The sequence below is a fragment of the Nematolebias whitei genome, chromosome 13 (assembly GCF_014905685.2).
Source record: "Nematolebias whitei isolate Nwh7 chromosome 13, NemWhi1, whole genome shotgun sequence".
Lineage (NCBI taxonomy): Eukaryota > Metazoa > Chordata > Actinopteri > Cyprinodontiformes > Rivulidae > Nematolebias > Nematolebias whitei.
Genome location: NC_056510.1, coordinates 16,180,182 through 16,199,062, shown reverse-complemented (window position 1 = coordinate 16,199,062; position 18,881 = coordinate 16,180,182). Strand labels below are relative to the sequence as shown.

At 37.4% G+C, this 18,881-nt stretch overlaps 1 protein-coding gene across 1 annotated transcript in view; it reads left to right on the top strand.

Annotated features, from left to right (window-relative positions):
• Positions 1-1,897: 1,897 nt before the first annotated feature.
• LOC119419076 (dehydrogenase/reductase SDR family member on chromosome X-like) overlaps positions 1,898-18,881 on the top strand; it is a 32,037-nt gene continuing 15,053 nt past the window's right edge. Inside the window, exons 1-3 of the mRNA XM_037686374.1 lie at positions 1,898-2,048; positions 3,888-3,995; positions 15,143-15,211. Coding sequence (XP_037542302.1) covers positions 1,943-2,048; positions 3,888-3,995; positions 15,143-15,211 — 283 coding nt within the window. The 5' untranslated portion in view covers positions 1,898-1,942. The remainder of the gene's footprint in view (positions 2,049-3,887; positions 3,996-15,142; positions 15,212-18,881) is intronic.

Genomic DNA, 18,881 nt, shown 5'->3' with positions numbered 1-18,881 from the left:
TTTGCACTAAAAGTACTTGCATGTGTTGAAAATTTTATGCAAAGAAAAGCTCTTCATCTTTTAAGCTTGAGAGCAGGTTGATTATAATTTGAGTGCGAGTCGCAGTCGTTTGCATGGGCCATATTTAGGAGAGGATGAATTCAAATGCAAATCTTCCTCTATTCAAAAGAGGAGAAAATAAAACCTGAAAAATTATGGATTTTTACAACAGGGCAATGATGCTCAGTCTGTATCATAATCATCAACATCTAATTTACAGGGTTGAGTCATTTTAATGGTCTTTTGTGAATTTTACAGGCTCCAGACCTTAAATTTGGCAACATTCAGTGGACGTATTGCAAAAGAGAAGAGCAAACTACACAAAAAAATCTATAAGAAGAAGAAAGGTTTTTCAGAGAAAATGTGTAAAACTCCCATTCAACAATTTAAGTGATTCAAAAAGGAGTTACAAGCTGTAATACATGTCAAAGGGGTTTTCCACTTTTTTCTTTTTTGTTTAACTAGCATCCTCAGAGAAAGAAGTTGTTTTACAGAACTTATGTTTGTCTAACGTAAAGAACCATCAAAAATCCCTCCTAGATTTCTAACAAAGGGACAGTGGTGCGAAGCCAGCAGACTGAGAACACTAACAACTCTATCACAGGGATTTTTTTTATTTTTTATTACAAAATATCATATTCTCTGTTATATTAACACTTGCATTTAGGAAATTCAGTTCAATGCATGCTTGAACATTCTTTAGACAGTTTTGCAGAGTCATGTCATCTTGAAGAAGGTTTGACTATGTGAATGTTGCAAAGCAGTGAAAGGCAATTTTATATTCATTTAAGAGTGTTAACAAGGACAAAAAAACACTGCCTAGAATTGAATCTTGAGGGACACCACAGTGTATTTAAACTGCTGCTGAGGAGTAAGACAGACAGAGATGGTCCTGCCAGCCCAGCTGAAGTGTGAAAACCCATAGAATTAATTTTAACTTTTAATTACATATTTATAGGATATGTTATTTTTCTATGCTAGGCGTCCATCGAACAAGAATAAATCACAGTACATGAAAAGGTTCCTCTTAAAACCAATTTTACAGCTTTACAGTCATTGTTTTCAGAATATAACTTATTTTACTCGACCATAAATAAGTGAAAACTTTTTTATTACCATGCTTTTCTTAATAACATTTATGCAGCTAGTTAGCAAGAAAAATATTTAGGTAAATGTGACTTTTTCAGCCAAAGGCTGAGAATGAAAATGTTCCCAGAACTACTTCAGTCCTGACAGTAACGTTTCGTGGATCATCAGTTGCGGGGATCAAATGAACAAATAGTGATCCACTTTGTGTATTTGTTGATGGAACTCTGTTCTGCTGAGGTCTTATTTAACGTTATTATCAATTGCTCCAGTAAGAACAAACTAGAGTGACAGACTCAAATAATCCAGAGAGAGCGAGAAATATGTGAGAGTCTATCAGTCAGTCAAAAGTCTGTAACAAAATGCTGCAGCCATGAGCTGCATTGCTCCAGACACATGCTCTTAAAGCCTGTCTTGGGAAATTATGGATCAGACTGGAGTGTCAAATGGCTGTTGCTTCTGAATTATGTGACCTATCTGACAGCAGTTAATGAGGTAGTCAGTGAGCTGGGGGGAGAAATATGATGGATCTACAGCATCACATGGCACATCAAGCAGAAGCAATGGTCTCCTGAAGCAACTTTTAGCTTTACAGCTACATGATGGACAGCTATTTTTCAGGGTCAACTTTTTAAAAAGAAAATTAAAAAAAAGGTTGAATAACTTAGCTTTAATATCAGACTTCAATATTAAAGGGAGTGGGTGGGAAAGAAAGTGAGGATGTAAACATTCATATTGGAACGCGTCCCACAGTGGGACGCGTACCGTTTAGGCTGTTTACTGTTCGTCTCTGCTAAGCTGCTACATTCTCACAAGCATGTGGTTTGCCTTTTTCTCTAGTCTTTTACCTGCTATCAGACTTTACCTGCTTGGCTTTAAGGTCCTCTTGTCTCAGCTGTTAAATCAACCATTAAGACTGCCAGGTCAGTTCATTTTTGTTTCTTATGCCCGTTATTCACAATTTTAGTTTTGGTTTCGGTCTGTAAAGGAAGAAGCAGATAATGAATGGATGGATGGAGAGATGTACGGAAGCGTATTGCTGTCACGGAAGAAATTAAATAACTCTGTTGACACATTACTGACGAATGCCAAAGTAAAACTGAAGAAAATCGACTCGGCTTGTTTCGTGCTAAGCTATTGCTAAGAGCTAGTTTAAGAAAAAGTGGAAACAAGAGCTGAACAATGTTTTGTGTCCCTTTTGAAGCTTGCCGAATTGACCAGGATTTCGTAAAAGTTACAGCAAACCTCAAATATTTTATTGAAATTGTTTATATTTTGCCCACGCGAAATGTAAATTTAAACGCCTGCTTTTTATAATGCAGTTTGGGCGTAGGTGGAGGTAGCACCGAACTGGACTCAGCGCATCGACAGTAAAGTGATCTGTTGCTGAATTCTAGTTAAAGTTACTCATTGCAAAGTGTAAAATCAAACGTAAAAATGTTATCATGATGTATATCTAATCATGCCGTTTGAAAGAGTTTAACATGCAAAAACTGAAATGCAGGTACGCACTTAGTGTAAACAAAGCACACGAGGGCGCTGCCGCTCTTGATATTTTTGTAATCACGTTTTTTTCAGAGTTTTTCCATCATCCTTGTACGCACAAAGCCTCAAGTCACATATTCAAGCGGATCCATGCGTTTGTGTTAACAGATCCGTTTGTTGCAGATGATTTGTGCACGCACATTTGACATTTATGCGTAGCATTATATTTCGACGTGTGCAGTTTGGGATGTGCACATTTCAAAACTGGCCATGCATTTGTGGGTCTGCGGTAGCTTGGTGGTCAGTGGTGTGATCTTGTAATCCTGAGGTTGTGGGTTCGAGCCCAGGTTGCGTCAGGAAGGGCGTCTGGCATAAAACAATTGTCAAATCTTCAGTGCGAGGTCGCTCGCTGGGGCGACCCCTGAAGAAGGGAGCAGCCGAAATAAACGTATTACTTTTTCCTGCAGTACACACAGAAATCATGTACGGTTTTGTGAACACTTTTTAGACTAATTAATCTGTATGTCCATGACTTTGCAATGACTAATTTTAAGTGACATACAGTTGTATTGTATTTTTCTCTTATTTATAATTTATTCTAAACAAAATTCAAGTTCAATTAAAAAATTCTGTATTGGCTGGCTTTGAAAGTAAGTGTTGCGTTCTCAGCTAGAACATTTAAGTACAAAAAATAAACGATGTATATTTAAACTTTTTTTTTTTTTTTAAGGTAACTGGATTTAAAATGTTTATTGTATGTTGGTTTTTTTTTTGTACATTAAATAAAACCTTTACTAAAAATACACATTTCATGTTTCTGAAAATATAACTGTTAAGAGAATTATTAACGTTTGGGAGACAACCATAAGTTTACTCATAAATGTTGTATTTTGCTTTTCTTTTGTTGATGTAATGAATTAACTACACAGACCACATTTCTTTTATATTCTGTAAATACTGTGTTAATTTATATTTTTGTAATCTGCATACCATATTTTGACGCTGTCCAGTATGAGTTTACTGTGGTGCGAGTTTGTTAATGATCTTTACTCAAACTATTTAATTCAATAATAATAAAAGATACTGACACCATTTGTACATTTGTTCTAACTAAAGTCCTACAATATGATGATGAAACAATAAAATTTATAGACTTGTTATACATTTTTGTAATGTCGATAAAACATTTTTGCATGCCATTTACAGAGCAGGCTAACCATAAATAAACCCCATTTCAAATAAAATTTTCATATCTGTGTCCTCTTCTGACTCACCAGTGATGCCCAGACAAGATGGCAGGGTTGCCATAGTGACAGGAGGAGGCAGGGGAATCGGCTATGAGGTAGTCCGCCACTTGGCCAGACTCGGGGCGCATGTTATCATTGGTATGGTATGAATCACCTCACCACTAACAACTAAACACAACTATGCAGCTTTTAAAGTTAAAGTTTCACAAATACATTAATTGCTTCCCTATGTTTTAATTTACCCCTCTCCCATATAAATGGCTTTGTCAATTTATTATTTTGCACATTTTATACTCTAATTTATAAGACAACTGACAGCAATCTAAACATTTTTTAACAATCAGACAAAATAAAGCTGCGCTGCAGTTTTTCCTCACTGGTCAGCTTGTGGTTAATCTGCGACAGTGGCTGTATTACAATCAACGAGCAGCTAGATGTTAATCACAGAGTCCCTGATGAGTTTAACCACCAGTTTTATTTTTATTAACATTATCAGTGAAATACTGTGGTGGTTTTCTCCTACATGCGGCAGAGCTCACATTTCTGGTAATAATGGTGACACCTTTCCTTTGAGGTCCACCTGGCCTCCTCCCAGTGATATCAGAGCTCTGCAGAGCACTGGAAAGTAAGTTGTTTCAACACATTTTTCCTACATGCTCCAACTTTAAAAAATATATTTCACTGTAACAATAAAGCAGCAAAGTTACCGGTAATCACAATTTAGTTGTCAGCAGCCCAACCTGCCCGTAGCTTGTAACATCAGTCCAGAAATGGCTGCTCAAAGCTTGTATATATCAAGCTTTGAGCAACTCCTTGGTATGCCTGTCACAATGAACAATAAATCAATTAATCACTTGATAAATGAACATTATCAACCTCATTTATTGGCTTTATCGTTTCTTCGTGTCTCTCTTTCTACTGAAGACACTGGATGACAAAAGATTCAACTCTGGTGCTCTTCACTGACCCCTCCCTTTCTATTTTCTCTTCAAAATCTGTTTTAACGATCCAAAATCGCGTTTTTTGGATCGTTAAAAGCAGCTAAGCTGAGAAGCTAAGCTACGAGCTAAGCTAACAGGCCGACCTCGGGGAAAAAAACCTCCGTCTTGTCAAAGCTCCAAAATTCACTGCTGAAACCCGTGCCTTTGTCTAAAAAGTTGTTTTTCGCTGCAAAAAGAAGCTGAGAACTTGTTTACTGATTTTTTTTAAATTAAAACTTTTGTGTGAAAAATGCTATGCTAAAGAGCTCAAACCACACCGAGCGTCCGCCATTTTGAGAACCGAAATAAAGGAGAGACAGCCCATGTCATGTCAAGGGGCCTCCCTCCCATTTTCTTAAAGAGACACGCTGCTCGCTCCCTCACTATCCATCCTTCGGTTCAAACAGTCTTATACTGCCAGTGGTCAAAAAAAGGTACTGCACACAAAAATTAACCAATATTTCTTCTTAAATTTGGCAATAATTACAAATTATTGTCAACATTTTTAAACATTATTATCGTTTATTGCAATAATTTTTCAATTAATCGCCCAGCAAAATTTGTTATCGTGACAGGTCTGCTCCTTGGTTTAACACCATCCATTCATCCATTGACTTTACCCGCTTCTTCCTTTTTGGATTGTGGTGGTCACTGGTGTCCATTTCCAGCAGTCACTGTGTGAGAGACTGGGTACACCATGGGCAGGTCTCCAGTCCATCACAGGGGACACTCGCTCACACCTAGGGAGAATTTAGAGTTACCAATCAGCCTAAAATGCATGTTTTTGGTCAGTGGGAGGAGACCGGACTACCCAGAGAAAACCCACGCATGCACGGAAAGAACATGCAAACTCCACCCAGAAAGGCCCACGGCCGGAATCCATTCCTGCAACCTTGCTGAGAGGCGACAACTTTACCAACTGAGCCACCGTGCCACATGTTTAACACTATAGTAATCTCAAATCATTGATTTTGTATTCATTTTTTATCACAAACAGCCTACTATTGGACACCAGGGGTTGCCTGTCCAGTCAAAAAACAAACAAAACAACAGCAATACAATATAACAAAAAAAGCAGAACAGAAACCGTGCTAATATATTGACAATTCTCCATCATGAAATTGGACCCCACTCACCCAAGACACAGACTTTTTGCCCCGCTTCCCTGAGGAAGGAGGTTGAGGAGCATTAAGTGTAGAACCACTAGACTGAGGAACAGCTTCTACCCTGAGGCTGTTAGACTCATGAATCTCTAATCAGGATAATCACTGTGGAAAAAATCACATCATGTTGCTGCGTTCATGCGTGCTCATCTGCTCACACAGACTCATGTTCGTGCTGCTGTTTGGCGTAATGTTTTTATGCTATTAGTGCTTAGTGTAGTTTTAGTTAACATTTTTTCTTAGTTCATATCTTAGAGCTTATTACTGTTTTTCTTTTAAATTTTATTGTTGGATGTAACTGGGACCCTGTGTACATAATTTTGTTCCACCACACGTACCACATGGTGCGAATGACAATAAAGAATCGCTGAATAAAACTGAAACCTGTGTCCCAACTCTAGTATGATGTCATTAATTCTTCACTTTTTCATTGTGTCACTCTTAAAAATATAAATTTACCAACGTAAATCAATATTTGAATTTTTTTAATTTATTATTTATTTATTAAATCTCTATAGCCTTTCTTCCTGTTAGAATTTCAGCATTGCAACTAATGTGTGTCTGTGGAGCAAACAACTCACAAGAATCAATTAACGCCTTAATTTTGTTGTAAAGACGATGAGATTTGTTCACTCTGTAGGAGCTCAGTAGGACATTACTCTGACTTGTTAATCAATTCCTTCATTAACTTTTGCCTGTGATCTTTAGGTCAGATAGCCTACCTCCCTGACTGACTGGTGACTTCTAGTTTCTATTTTATGTGTGATATGAAAAGGTTAAACAGAAAACTATCAGCATATTTTCCAATAGGTTGGCTTCTTAAAAACATATATCTCCCTGCTATACAAAGTAGAAACATGCTTTTGATATACATGTAGTGTGTTCAAGTGCACACTTACAAAATTACACAAATCACCCAACTATTAAAGGTAGAAACACATATGCCATGTCTTCCAGATGTTAAAATGTAGAGAAACATGTTTTTGTTCAGTGTGTTTCAAGTATGCATATACTGGCCGAAAATGCCTTTTATTCCAGCTGTTAAAGGTAGGAACATGATTTTGACCGGTGTTCCAGTACACACATACTTACAAAACCAAGCGTCTCCCAGCTGTTAAAGGTAGAAATACATTTTTGTTTAGTGTGTTCAAGTACTCGTGCACTTACAAACATATGCCTCGTCTCCCAGCTATTAAAACGTAGCAAAACTCATTTTTCTACAGTGCGTTCAAGCAAGCATGCGCTGGCAAAAAATGTCATGTCTCCCAGCTGTTAAAAGTGGAATCATGGTATTGTACAGTGTGTTCAAATAGCTTTTTTTTTTTTTTAATATGCCATGTCTTCCAGTTGTTAAAGAGTACACAAACATGTTTTTGTACAGTTTGTTCTTAGAAGCATGTACTAGCAAAAATATGCCATGTCCTTCAGCTATGACAAGGTAGAAGCACATTTCTGTAGCGTGTTTGATTAAGAATGTACTGTGCTCATGATTTCCTTTTCAACCCATACCTTCAGTAACTAGGGGCGCACCGATAAATCGATCAGCCGATTTAGCAACCCCGATTTCCTTAATTTTGGGAAATCAGAGATTGGCCTATACTTATTACGAGAATATTTAAATTTTAGCCAAATGTTTTTAGGATTTTGGAAAGGTACGCCTCAATAACATGAGTAAGGACACAAAATGTATATCAAGCAAACACAAATGATCCAGCCAATACTTGTTTTGCATCTGCAGTTCCTCAATTGCAGTATGCTCAAGGAAATCCTTTAAAACATGATTATATTGTCTGTTTTTGTAGAGAAAGGCATTTACAAATATATATATATATTTTTTATTGGATCTTCTAAGATTCATCTGTAATTTCATGGTTTCTGTTTTAGAATATGTATTGGTATGATTTGAGCCATATATTAATTAGATTTACTACATATGAGAGTGGACAGAGGGGAGTGGTGGCACAGAGATTTGAGAAGGTGAGCCTGTGATCTGAAGGTTGCTGGTTCAAATCCCCAGACCGAAAACATCAAATGTGGGTGGGAAAGGTGAAGTAACCTGCCTTCACCCTCATCTGCCCCAACCGGGTCTGCCCCGAGCTCAAACCACACCGAGCGTCCGCCATTTTGAGAACCGAAGAGAGACAGCCCATGTCACGTCAAGGGGCCTCCCTCTCGCTGCTCGCTCCCTCACTATCCATCCTTCGGTTCAAACATTCTTATACTGCCATCCGGTGATCAAAAAAATGATACACCGAAAGCAAATTAACCAACATTTGTTTTTAAATTTGACAATAATTACTAATTATTGTCAATTTTCAAACAATATTATTGTTTATCACAATAATTTCTGAGACAATTAATCGCCCAGCAAAATGTGTTATCGCGACAGGCCTACTCTCTACTCCACACAGAGGGTTGTGGGTGTGTCAGGAAGGGCATCCAGCATAAAAACAATTGCCGGATTTCAGTGCAAGTTGTATCACTGTGGCGACCCTTGATGAAGGGAGCAGCTGAATAATAATTAAAAAAAAAAACATGAGTGGGCAATGTTTGAATAAATCAATCACACATGAAGTCAGCCAAGTCTCTATTCTAGTCTGAGACAGTTCTTTGTGTTTTTAGGATAATTTGGCAGCTGGTGACTGCATGTATCTCCATGGTGAATACACCGAGTGAATTCATGAAGTGAGAATATTTATAATGAAGTGGATCCCTCAGTGGAGTAGATGCATATTTCAGGTGGAGTGTTAGCATAGCGCTTCCATGAGGAGAGCACGTTTCGCATCTCTGCACTATCAAATACTAGATGAATACCAGTGTTCATTATTTTCAAGATAGCGCAGAGAAAAATCTTATTCTTGTAGTGAATGGAAGACTTGGTGCTAGGGAACATTTATGAATGAAAAATTGGAACTATGCCTGTGCATGACAGTGTTACTGTGAATTAAAAAGCAGAAATACAAGGCAGGCAGGATTCATGAGGAATAACTGGTTTATGAGCCAAATAAGGAAAATAAGCTAAATAAAATCTTAAAATCAGGTTGTTTTTTTGCTCACAACCACCACACTTACACTGAGTGTGTGCCGCAACTCAAATTTTTATTAATAAAGAGTGAACTCTTAAGTTTAGGTATCACAATCAAAACCTATGCTGACAGCAACTTGTAGTTTGACTTGAAGAAATAATCCAACAAAAGTTGTTGCAAAGGTAGAAACATTGTTGCCCTAAAGGCAGCATCACAGAATCACACTTTGTTCTTGCATGGAAGGTAAAATCTAAAAAAACAAGGACAGACTTAAAGATAAATTAGATCAGTTTACAAAAAAAGATTATGGGAAAAATGGCTCAAAACATCAAATGTTCCATTTTTCCTGTTTAATAACAATTGTTTATAAGGATCAAAGAGACTGGACCTGTTAAGTTGAATATATTAGAGATGAGCTGTTTTAGTTTGATAAAAATAAAAAAAAGCTTAGTTCTTTAAACAAACTCAGGTGACATAATTATAGTACTATGCTATTGGTTATGTTATTACAAAGTAGTTAAAGCCTAAAAACTTGCTGTTAAACTGCTTTTGTAGTAGGGAAATAAGGAAAATACATTCAACACAATTAGTTGTCAATGATACACACACACACATATATATATATATATTTTTTTCGTAAAATCTGCCTTTTTACAAATTTTTTAAAACCTCTTTAATAAATACCTTAAGGTTCTCTCTAAGTCTCTTTGGTCTATTGATGCATTCTTGTTAGGAGACTTGCCCCCTTTAGTCTCTCTATTAACAGAGACACTGCTGGTGACAGTATAAGGTATAGAAATCTCACATAAAACTGATAATATATATATATTTTTTTTATCAAGAAGAAACTCATTGAGATTAAAATTCTCAAGTATGTCTTGGCAAAAATGGCAACAAAACAAATAGCATACTCCTAAATAGGAAATAAAATAGATCAAACATAAAAAATATTATAGCAAGTTATAGCTGAAGAGCCAAGGTTGTGTATCTCCAGGATTATAGAAAGCGTTTTGGAAGTCTTCATGTAGATTTGAAGATTAAAATCTTTTTTGCCTTTACAAAAACAACCCACTCTTTTCCCCCCTCTTACCTTTCTCACAGACTTTCTGTTTTTTGCTTTTCCCCATCCTCTTGCTCAAAGCTGGTATCACAAACACTTCAAGTGCAAAACTTAGAACATGTTTTTTATGCAGGCAAATAATGACTCAATAGGTAGGAAACTGTGTACCTCAAACCTCAGTAACGGTGTGATTTGTTTAACGACTTTGCTCCTAAATTATGGTGTTTGCGCTAAAAGAAGAACTTCAATAAATGCAGCAAAGCCAGCTCCAGAGGCTACAGCACCTATTTATCGCAGCTACTTTGTAAACATTATTTTGTTGACAAAATTAAGAGACGTACGTCATAGACAGACAGATCATAAATTTGTCCAAGATATTTCAAATTAAACTGTCTTCTGTTATCAGCATCTATAAACATAATTGCTTTAGTGTAATAATAAACTCAGATGTTATTTTAAAGATGGGGCAGTCTCACTCTGTATCATGCTCAAGTACTGTAATTTCCTGACTATTGAGTGCACCTCAATATAAGCCACACCCACTAAATAAAAAAATTAAAAATTGTACATATATAGGCTACACTTGTGTATATGGGTGTCCACATTGTAACATGAGATATTTACATAGAAAGATTTTTTAACTTTTAATTAACTACGCACCAGGAACATACACAAATACGCACAGTAAATGTTTTTTTATTTTTTTTATTTTTTCTGAGCAGTACCTGTAACACGGCTGGTTAAAAAAAAAATACATAAGCCTACCAGGAAGTCATTGATCGCTTCATCTTCCTCTTGCGCACTGCGCCCTTGAGCTTGTATTGTCCTCTTCATCACGCAGCTGCCTTTTGAAACCTGTTGGTGGTAGAGGATATTTTTACACTGCTCTGCTGTCAGGATCCAATGGCAGACTTGAGCAAAAGTTTCACATGCGGCCAGTTTTGGTAAACAATTTCTCGCTGCTACTCACCTAAGCCTCCCAGCGAGCTCAAAGGGCCACATTAATGCACGATTCACACTTATTTTGAGTGGCTGCAAATACTTCGTTGTGCCCCCTAGGAAGGGGGAAACAAAGTTTCCCAACTCCCCAGTGGACCAATGAAACCAAGTTTCCACTGTGACCTGTTCGGTAATTTCATTAGTCAGATTTTTTTAACTTTTATATACACAGGTAGTCCCATTGAGTCACGAGGACCCACCCCCTAAGAGAGACATGTACTGGCAGCTAGTGTGATGAGGCTAAATGTTTAGTGTCATGAAGCTCCTTAGCTCATTAAAAACTAAAATAAAATCCATAAATTAACCCCAGCATTGTATAAGCCGCGGGGTTCAAAGCATGTGAGAAAAGTAGCGGTTTATAGTCCAGAAATTACGGTAATTCTTTTTTAAAGGTGAAGCATGAATATTTCAGCAAATAAATGATACATTTCCACTCCCAGTCAAAAGTATTTAGCAGGTAAACTCCAGGGCCTTTTCTAATCAGTGACTTCTTTATCGGAGGACTTTATAGGCAGTTGTGTAAATATGTGTTTTATGTTTACAGCAGGTGTCTGTAAATGTGCCAGTTGAAAGGCCAACCAATTATGGAAGAAAGACTGAAACAGTCCAGCCTCCGCCCGTCTGCCACCTGTGTGTTTGTGTGACCTTTGTGACCTTTTACACAGAGGAGCCGCATCCTTCAGCCTCTCCTGAACCGCAGCACATCAGGGCAAATATAGCTGTGCCCTTGAAAAGCCCTGTGTGATAATCTAAGATTAGTGTGTCTGTGTGTGTGTCTGGAGAGGAAATGAAATTGCGTGCGTAGGTTAGGTAGAAACAGTTGTTTGTCTTTTTGTGACACTTTCATGATCAACACTCAGCAAATCGTGACAGATGATAAATGTTAATCATGTTTTGCTTCTTAATATTTGGATAATTTTGATGATTTATTAGTTCCTCTATTTTGTTATCAGGGATAAGATAAATTCTGCTGTTTTGTCTAATAAAATAAAGTCAGGTCCTGAATCCGTATAGAGGACCTGATTTTATTTTGTTAGGTTTTTCTGCCTGGATTATTGAGCATGCATCAGGGTTAGGGCTGGGTACCTTTCTAAAAAAATCAGTATCGGTATCGGTACCAACTTCGGTGTTGGTTCCCGGACGGTTCTTTTTTCGGTATCAATTTTGTATTTAATATTAATTCTAACAAGAATAAAATTACGTTACACATTACAGTACATATTGTGAGTTTTATTTTTAACTTTGGTATTTTTCTATTCCAAGCAGTTTTCTTTTATAAAAATAAACAAATAATTTCCAGTTCAAAAGACCAGTTTCAAACCAGTGACACGTCAGTGTCTAATGCTCACTGCTACACACTGAGGACCTTTTCGCTTAACAGTTTGTCTTCAGAAACAGCAACATGTCTGCTTTCTCTGGATACAAACAAGCCCGCTCCTGGCTGATGGTGTCTCCAGCAGTAGAAAATGTTCACTCTGAGACTGTAGATGATGATTGTTGCACACACAGATACCTGGTTGTCAGTTTGACAGCACTGACATATTGTCCCTCACATCCCACCAGCAGGTCACTGGATTCACTGAGGTTAGAGTTGATGCAGACTTTTGTACCTCTGTGTCTCTGTCTGAATCTTCTCTGTGGTTCTCTGGGGTTTAGGGCTCTGATCATCTCTCTAATTGACATGAGAACAAAACATCAACAATAACATAGCTGTGTTATTATTGCTCAAAAAAAACATTATCTAGGCTGAGAGATAAAAGTTTAACTGGTCAACAAAATCCTTTACAGCTTAATTTACCTCCACCATGGAGCCTCCACTGTAGAAAAAGGCAGCAAACTTTTAACAACAAAGTTTGTGATTGTCCTGTGACCTCCACCTCGCTTTTCTTTTGTCTGTCTCTGTCCTCACATCTGGGTCAGAACCTCCTGTGAGGAGAACATTAACATTAACACTGAACATTAGGTGAACTGTTTAAGCAGCTGACTGGATGGATGAGCACATTTTTACAAGCTAAGCTTTATCTCCTGATGCATGCTCAATAATCCAGGTAGAAAAATCTAAAAAAGTTAAATCTGGTCCTCTGGAGCTTTATCTGTTACTGTCAATCTTTAGTTAGCTTCTGAGTTTAGCTAGCTAAAATAAATATAAAAATATATAAATAAATTGGGATAAAATAAATTTACACACTAATAGCTTAAAGTTAGCGTTACATGGATTCTAGTTTAATTCACCGCGATGTACATATTAAGCTGCAGCAACGTTAACAAACGTAAACTTACCAGCTGAAACACAGACACAGAGCCATCCTCGGGAGTTCTTTGATGAAGACGAGTCCGGTCGTGGAATGTTGATTGAGTCCATTTAACACACACAGACTGACTAACGCTGGGGGGAGGGGGGGGGGGGCTGCTGTCCGTCTTGTCTTCTTGCAGAAAAACACGGAGCAACTTTCTGCTCGTGTGTTGTCGAAGCCGTTCAACAACACACGCGCTGCACACGTGAACCCCGTCTGTGGGTGTCACCAGCACCATAGACATACATTATACATAGATTAGGTACGGCAGCTCTATACAGCCCTGGGTGTAAACATGTAGTCTGTTTGTCATATGTCTGGTGTTTTACTTGCCTGCTTGCTGAAACCACGTGACACGTTACAGCCAATACCAAAACTTGACACCGAAAAAGAGTGACGTATCAATCCATACACCGACCGGTGCAGTTTGGTGGGTGCCATTTAAGAACCTCGGTTCGGTACTCAGCCCTAATCAGGGTATCTGCTGTTTTGTATTTGTCTTCCTGTATGCTTGTTCAGTTTCAAATGTTTTGATTTCTAAAATAAAAACACTTGGTCATGGGTCTTAATGAAACTTGCATTTGACTGGTAATTCATTCTTCTGTACTGTAAGGAGAATTTTATTCACAAGGAGTTAAAGAATGTGATTTTTGTTATGAATTTTAGTAGGGATGCACAATATTATCGGCATGGTATCGGCCGATATTAGCGATAAAGTTAAATATCGGACATCGACCATTCCACCAAAATAACTCACCGATATAAAAGGCGCTGTTTTTTTTATGTATATTATACATTTATATAGTGTTACATCATTTTCAGCCCCCTTTTTGGCATCTGCATGTGGTAGCAGGCCAAACTGACAAAGACAATGCAGAATAATGCAGTATTTTAATTCCACAGCAGAGGAAGCTATATAGTCTCTGTAAGTAGGTCTAGGGGAAAAATATCGGTATTGGTGTAGGTTATCAGCCAAATAAGTTTTAACACATCGACATATCGGATATTGGCCAAAAATCCAATATCGCGCATCCCTAATTTTTAGAGTCATGCATCATGTTCTTTGTCCCAATCTTTGCATGTTTCAACATGTCCTGCCATAGCCTTTAAATTAATCTTGTAAAGTTTCATTTCAGACTTAACCATATTAAGAAGATATGTAAAAGCTGTCGGCTATATGACATACTGTAGATTTAAATGTTCGTGGGATGACTTTATAAACTGCTGTGAGATTAAGGGGCTCAGGTTTCTTAGCTAAGCATGCAGAAACCCTGCTGAGTTGTTGCCTGTTAAATCAGTGATAGTTCAGACTTTTTCAAGCTGGTTTGTGTGGAGTTTTATGAGCAGTCAATGATTTAATTTAGACAATTGTGATTTTTTTTTTTTGTAAAAATGGATAACGTATAGTGTCTGTAGATCTGTAGATTTAGAGTATGTTATGTCAAGACTCTAATACTTTCACTGGAATTGTATAAATATTAAAGAAGAGCACACAATACATCAAACTATAGTCTTACCTCTTTGCATTACAACCCTTAGTTGATCGTATTTTTAAAAATCTGGGTTGCACTCATTTTTATTTCTTTGCTAAGATAGCTCAGCTATTTTTGATAAATCTAAATCTTTAACCTAATTTTATTTGGGCATTCTTTCTTGGAAATGGGTTTTTAGAAGATGAAAGAACGGAAGCTGACAGAACAGAAATCTGCATGACTTTATAAAAGCCTTGGAGATATGTTCATCTGTGCTTCTCTATCTGTCAGGTGGGAGGGATGAGCAGGAGGGTATCGCTGCTATCCAGAGGATTTGTGAAGAGGACAAGGAAGCCAAAGGTATCACTGTGAACAGATTTCCAACCCACACAGACACACAAATGTTTTGGGCACCAGTGGGCTTTTTTAGCATAGCTGACTTTTTTTTAAAAGGTTAAAGCTTCATTAGTCTATGACTTGGCTTTGCTTTTGCAGCTTTTATTAGGCACACATGCTTGCATAGAAAGAAGCATGTTTGCAGAGCTTTTGTTCAGAATTTACTTAATTGTCCTTGATGCATTATGATGAAGAGAGGGATACAAGGGTTAAAGCTGCAGAAACGGAGGCGGTGTTGAAAAGACTACAACTTCACTGATCCCCATTTATTTAGCATCTCTGCATAGAAGCCCCGAGTGACCTGTAGAGTCAAACTCACAACCTTTTGTCTGAAACCTCTGCTAATCAATGCAGCGTGTGCTGCCACATTAATGAATAAATAAATAAATGACTTGGAGAGGAACAATATTGTTGCGGAGGTGAAAGAACAAGAACATTGTGATAAAAGATAAATGAAAGGTAAAAAGGTAGAAAGAAAGGAGGTAGAAAATGAATAGACACACAGAGGTGGTGATGGAGATAAGAAGGGACAAATGATAGTTGAAATTTATCACTCCATCGACTAAAAGTGTCTAAAACTCCAGTGTTGAGAAATTGAATCGGCTGACCTTCACGCTACCATAAATTCAGCACCGTGGCATGACAAAGAGGCCTCATAGGTTATTATTTTCTGTACTGAACGCTCTTCAGTTTTTACCATCGTAGATGCCAGTCCTTATTTATTTCAGAATTTCTACAGGGATTTGTCTTTAGCAGAATTTTTATTATAGATATAATGGAGTTTTTTTTTTTACCCATTTTTAGAAAAGTGAACATGAAATATGTATAGTTCAGTAATAGAATACTTTCAGTGCATATTTTTCCTTAAAGTAAGTAAGCATGTTAATAGTAGTTGTTATTTTTATAATACAGACGGTTTTTGACGGTTCATTTTTTAAAACATATTTTTGGGCTTTTGCATTGATATGTTTTTTTTTAATGCCTCCTGAGTCTGATTTATTCAGGATTGGTTTAGGTAATTTTTGTTTTTTTCTGCTCTTGTTAAGATGAAATTTAGCCTTAATTCCATGTTTTGCATTTTAGTTTATGATTAAAATTTTAATATTTATTTATTTATTTGTTTGTCCATGTTGCATAGACATAAGATGTTTTACAAAAGTACAATTTAGCTATTTAAGAGAAGAAGAAGAAGAAGAAAAAAGCAAGCTGGGCTTGACAAACCACTTTCTGAATATTCTGGCCTGGTTAGTTTCACAAACACCAAGACAGACTGAAGAGGCATAACTAATTGAATTATCTTAACAACTGCAGTAATAAAAGTCAAACTTACCTGAATGTTTAACATCAACAATGGCAGCTGTTTCAATATTTCAGTATGACTGCTATACCTTTTACTGTTACTGTACAAATTACTTCAATTATGAAAATAATGTTGGTCAGTTACACTGCCAGATTCAATGTAGTTAATGCCTAGTTATAGTTTTTTTACTGTGAGATATGTTTAATATGAGATCATGTTTAAGATCAATGTACAGAAAGACATTTCTGATGGGTGCATCATGAAAACAAACTCCAGGATTAATTATGTCTAATGAAACTAACTGCACATAATAAATTGCCATGACAACTTATATGTTTTTGTTTTTGCGGAACCAATTCAAGAATGAACAACAAAGTCCATGCTCAAGTCAATTCAAGAATAGTTTTGTGAAACAGCTTTCTGTTCTCAGTCCCTGATTACCACACCTGCCAGTTATGTTCAGTTGTTTTCCTGCTGTGTATTGTCGTCCAAAGCATTTCCACAGCTACAGTCAATTCTTAACTAAAAATCATAAAACACAAAGAGCAAAGTTTGTTTTCCATAACCACAGAGCTGCCACAAATCCACAGTTTTATCACGTTAAATATTTGTTCCAGTTCAAGTATCTTTATTGTCATTCGCATCACGTGGCTCATGAGGTAGAACGAAAATGAGTACTTAGGGTCCCGGTTACACTTAAAAATAGCAAAAAAAGTATAAAAAGAAACCGTATATAAGGATTCAAGATATACACTAAGATATACACTGAGCAAACGCCAAACAGTACACTTAAAGATCTAAGAAATACGCTAAACACTAATAGTGTAAATAATACGGTGTATTAAGCAGCCACCCTTCACATCACAAAAATGTTCTTAAGCATTCTTCAAATGTTTGATCTTTTCTATCATGTGTTCCAAATGTATGTAGAGGGTTACAGTGAAGAGACAGTTTATCCCCACAAATGCAAATCCACAAATCTACAGAGTTTGTTCTGCTATTATTATTATGAATGGAGAGAATGAAAGGGAAATAAGAGTAGATGTCATAGAAAATGTGGAATATAAAGTGGGAAAGATTAGTGAGGATGAAGCTCATAAAGCTTTGAAACGAATGAAGAAGAGGAGTCAGATGAACCTCATGACATATCAGTGGAGGTATGGGAATGTCTAGGAGGCAGTGAGGTTTATGACTCAATTATTTATTGGCATTTTCGAGAGTGAGAAAATCCCTGAAGAAAGTAAGAAAAGTGTGCTGGTGCCCATATATAAAAACAAGGGTGATGCACAGAGTTGGAGCAACTACAGAGGGAATACATTGATGAGCCACACGATGAAGATCTGGGAGAGAATTGTGGAAGCAAAACTTAGACAATAGGTGACTATCTGTGAGCAGCAGTATGGTTTCATGTCAAGAGAGAGCACCACAGACACCATCTTTGCTTTGAGGATGCTGATGGAGAATTACAGAGAGAGTCAGAAAGAACTCCATTGTGTCTTTGTGGAGTTAGAAAAAGCATATGACAGGGTGCCGAGGGAGGAGGTGTGGTATTGCATGAGGAAATCTGGAGTGGCAGAGAAGTATGTTAGACTGGTACAGGGCATGTATGAGGACAACAGGACTGTGGTGAGATGTGCTGTAGGAGTGACAGCTTCTAAGTAAGTGGAAGTTGGATTGCATCAAGGATCGGCTCTGAGCCCCTTCTTGTTTGCTTTGATGATGAACCGACTAACAGATGAGGTCAGGCAGGAATCCCCGTGGATTATGATGTTTGCAGATGACATTGTGAACTGTGGTGAGGAAAGGGAACAGGTGGGAAAGAACTTGTAGATGTGGAAGTATGCACTTGAAAGAAGAGGAATGAAAGTTAGCCGTACTAAGACAGAGTACATGTGTGTGAATGAGAGGGAGGCTGGTGGAACAGTGAGGCTACAAGGAGCAGAGGTCACAAGTACTTGGGGTCCACTGTTCAGAAAAACAAAGTGTGGTAAAGAGGTGAAGAAGAGAGTCCAGGCAGGAATGGAGTGGATGGAAAAACTTTTGTGTGATTTGTGTCAACATGGTGGCAGCAAATATCAAATGAAAGGTTTACAAGAGAGCATTGACACCAACTAAGTTGCATGGTTTGGAGACAGTGGAACTGACCGAAAGACAAGGAGAAAGAACTGGAAATAGCAGAAATGAAGATGTTGAGGTTAGGAGAGACAAGGATGGATAAGATTAGGAATGAGATCATCAGAGGTACAGCACAGGTTGAACAACTGGGAGATAAAGTTAGAGAGGCCAGACTGAGATGGTTTGGGCATGTCCAGAGGAGGGACAGTGGGTATATTG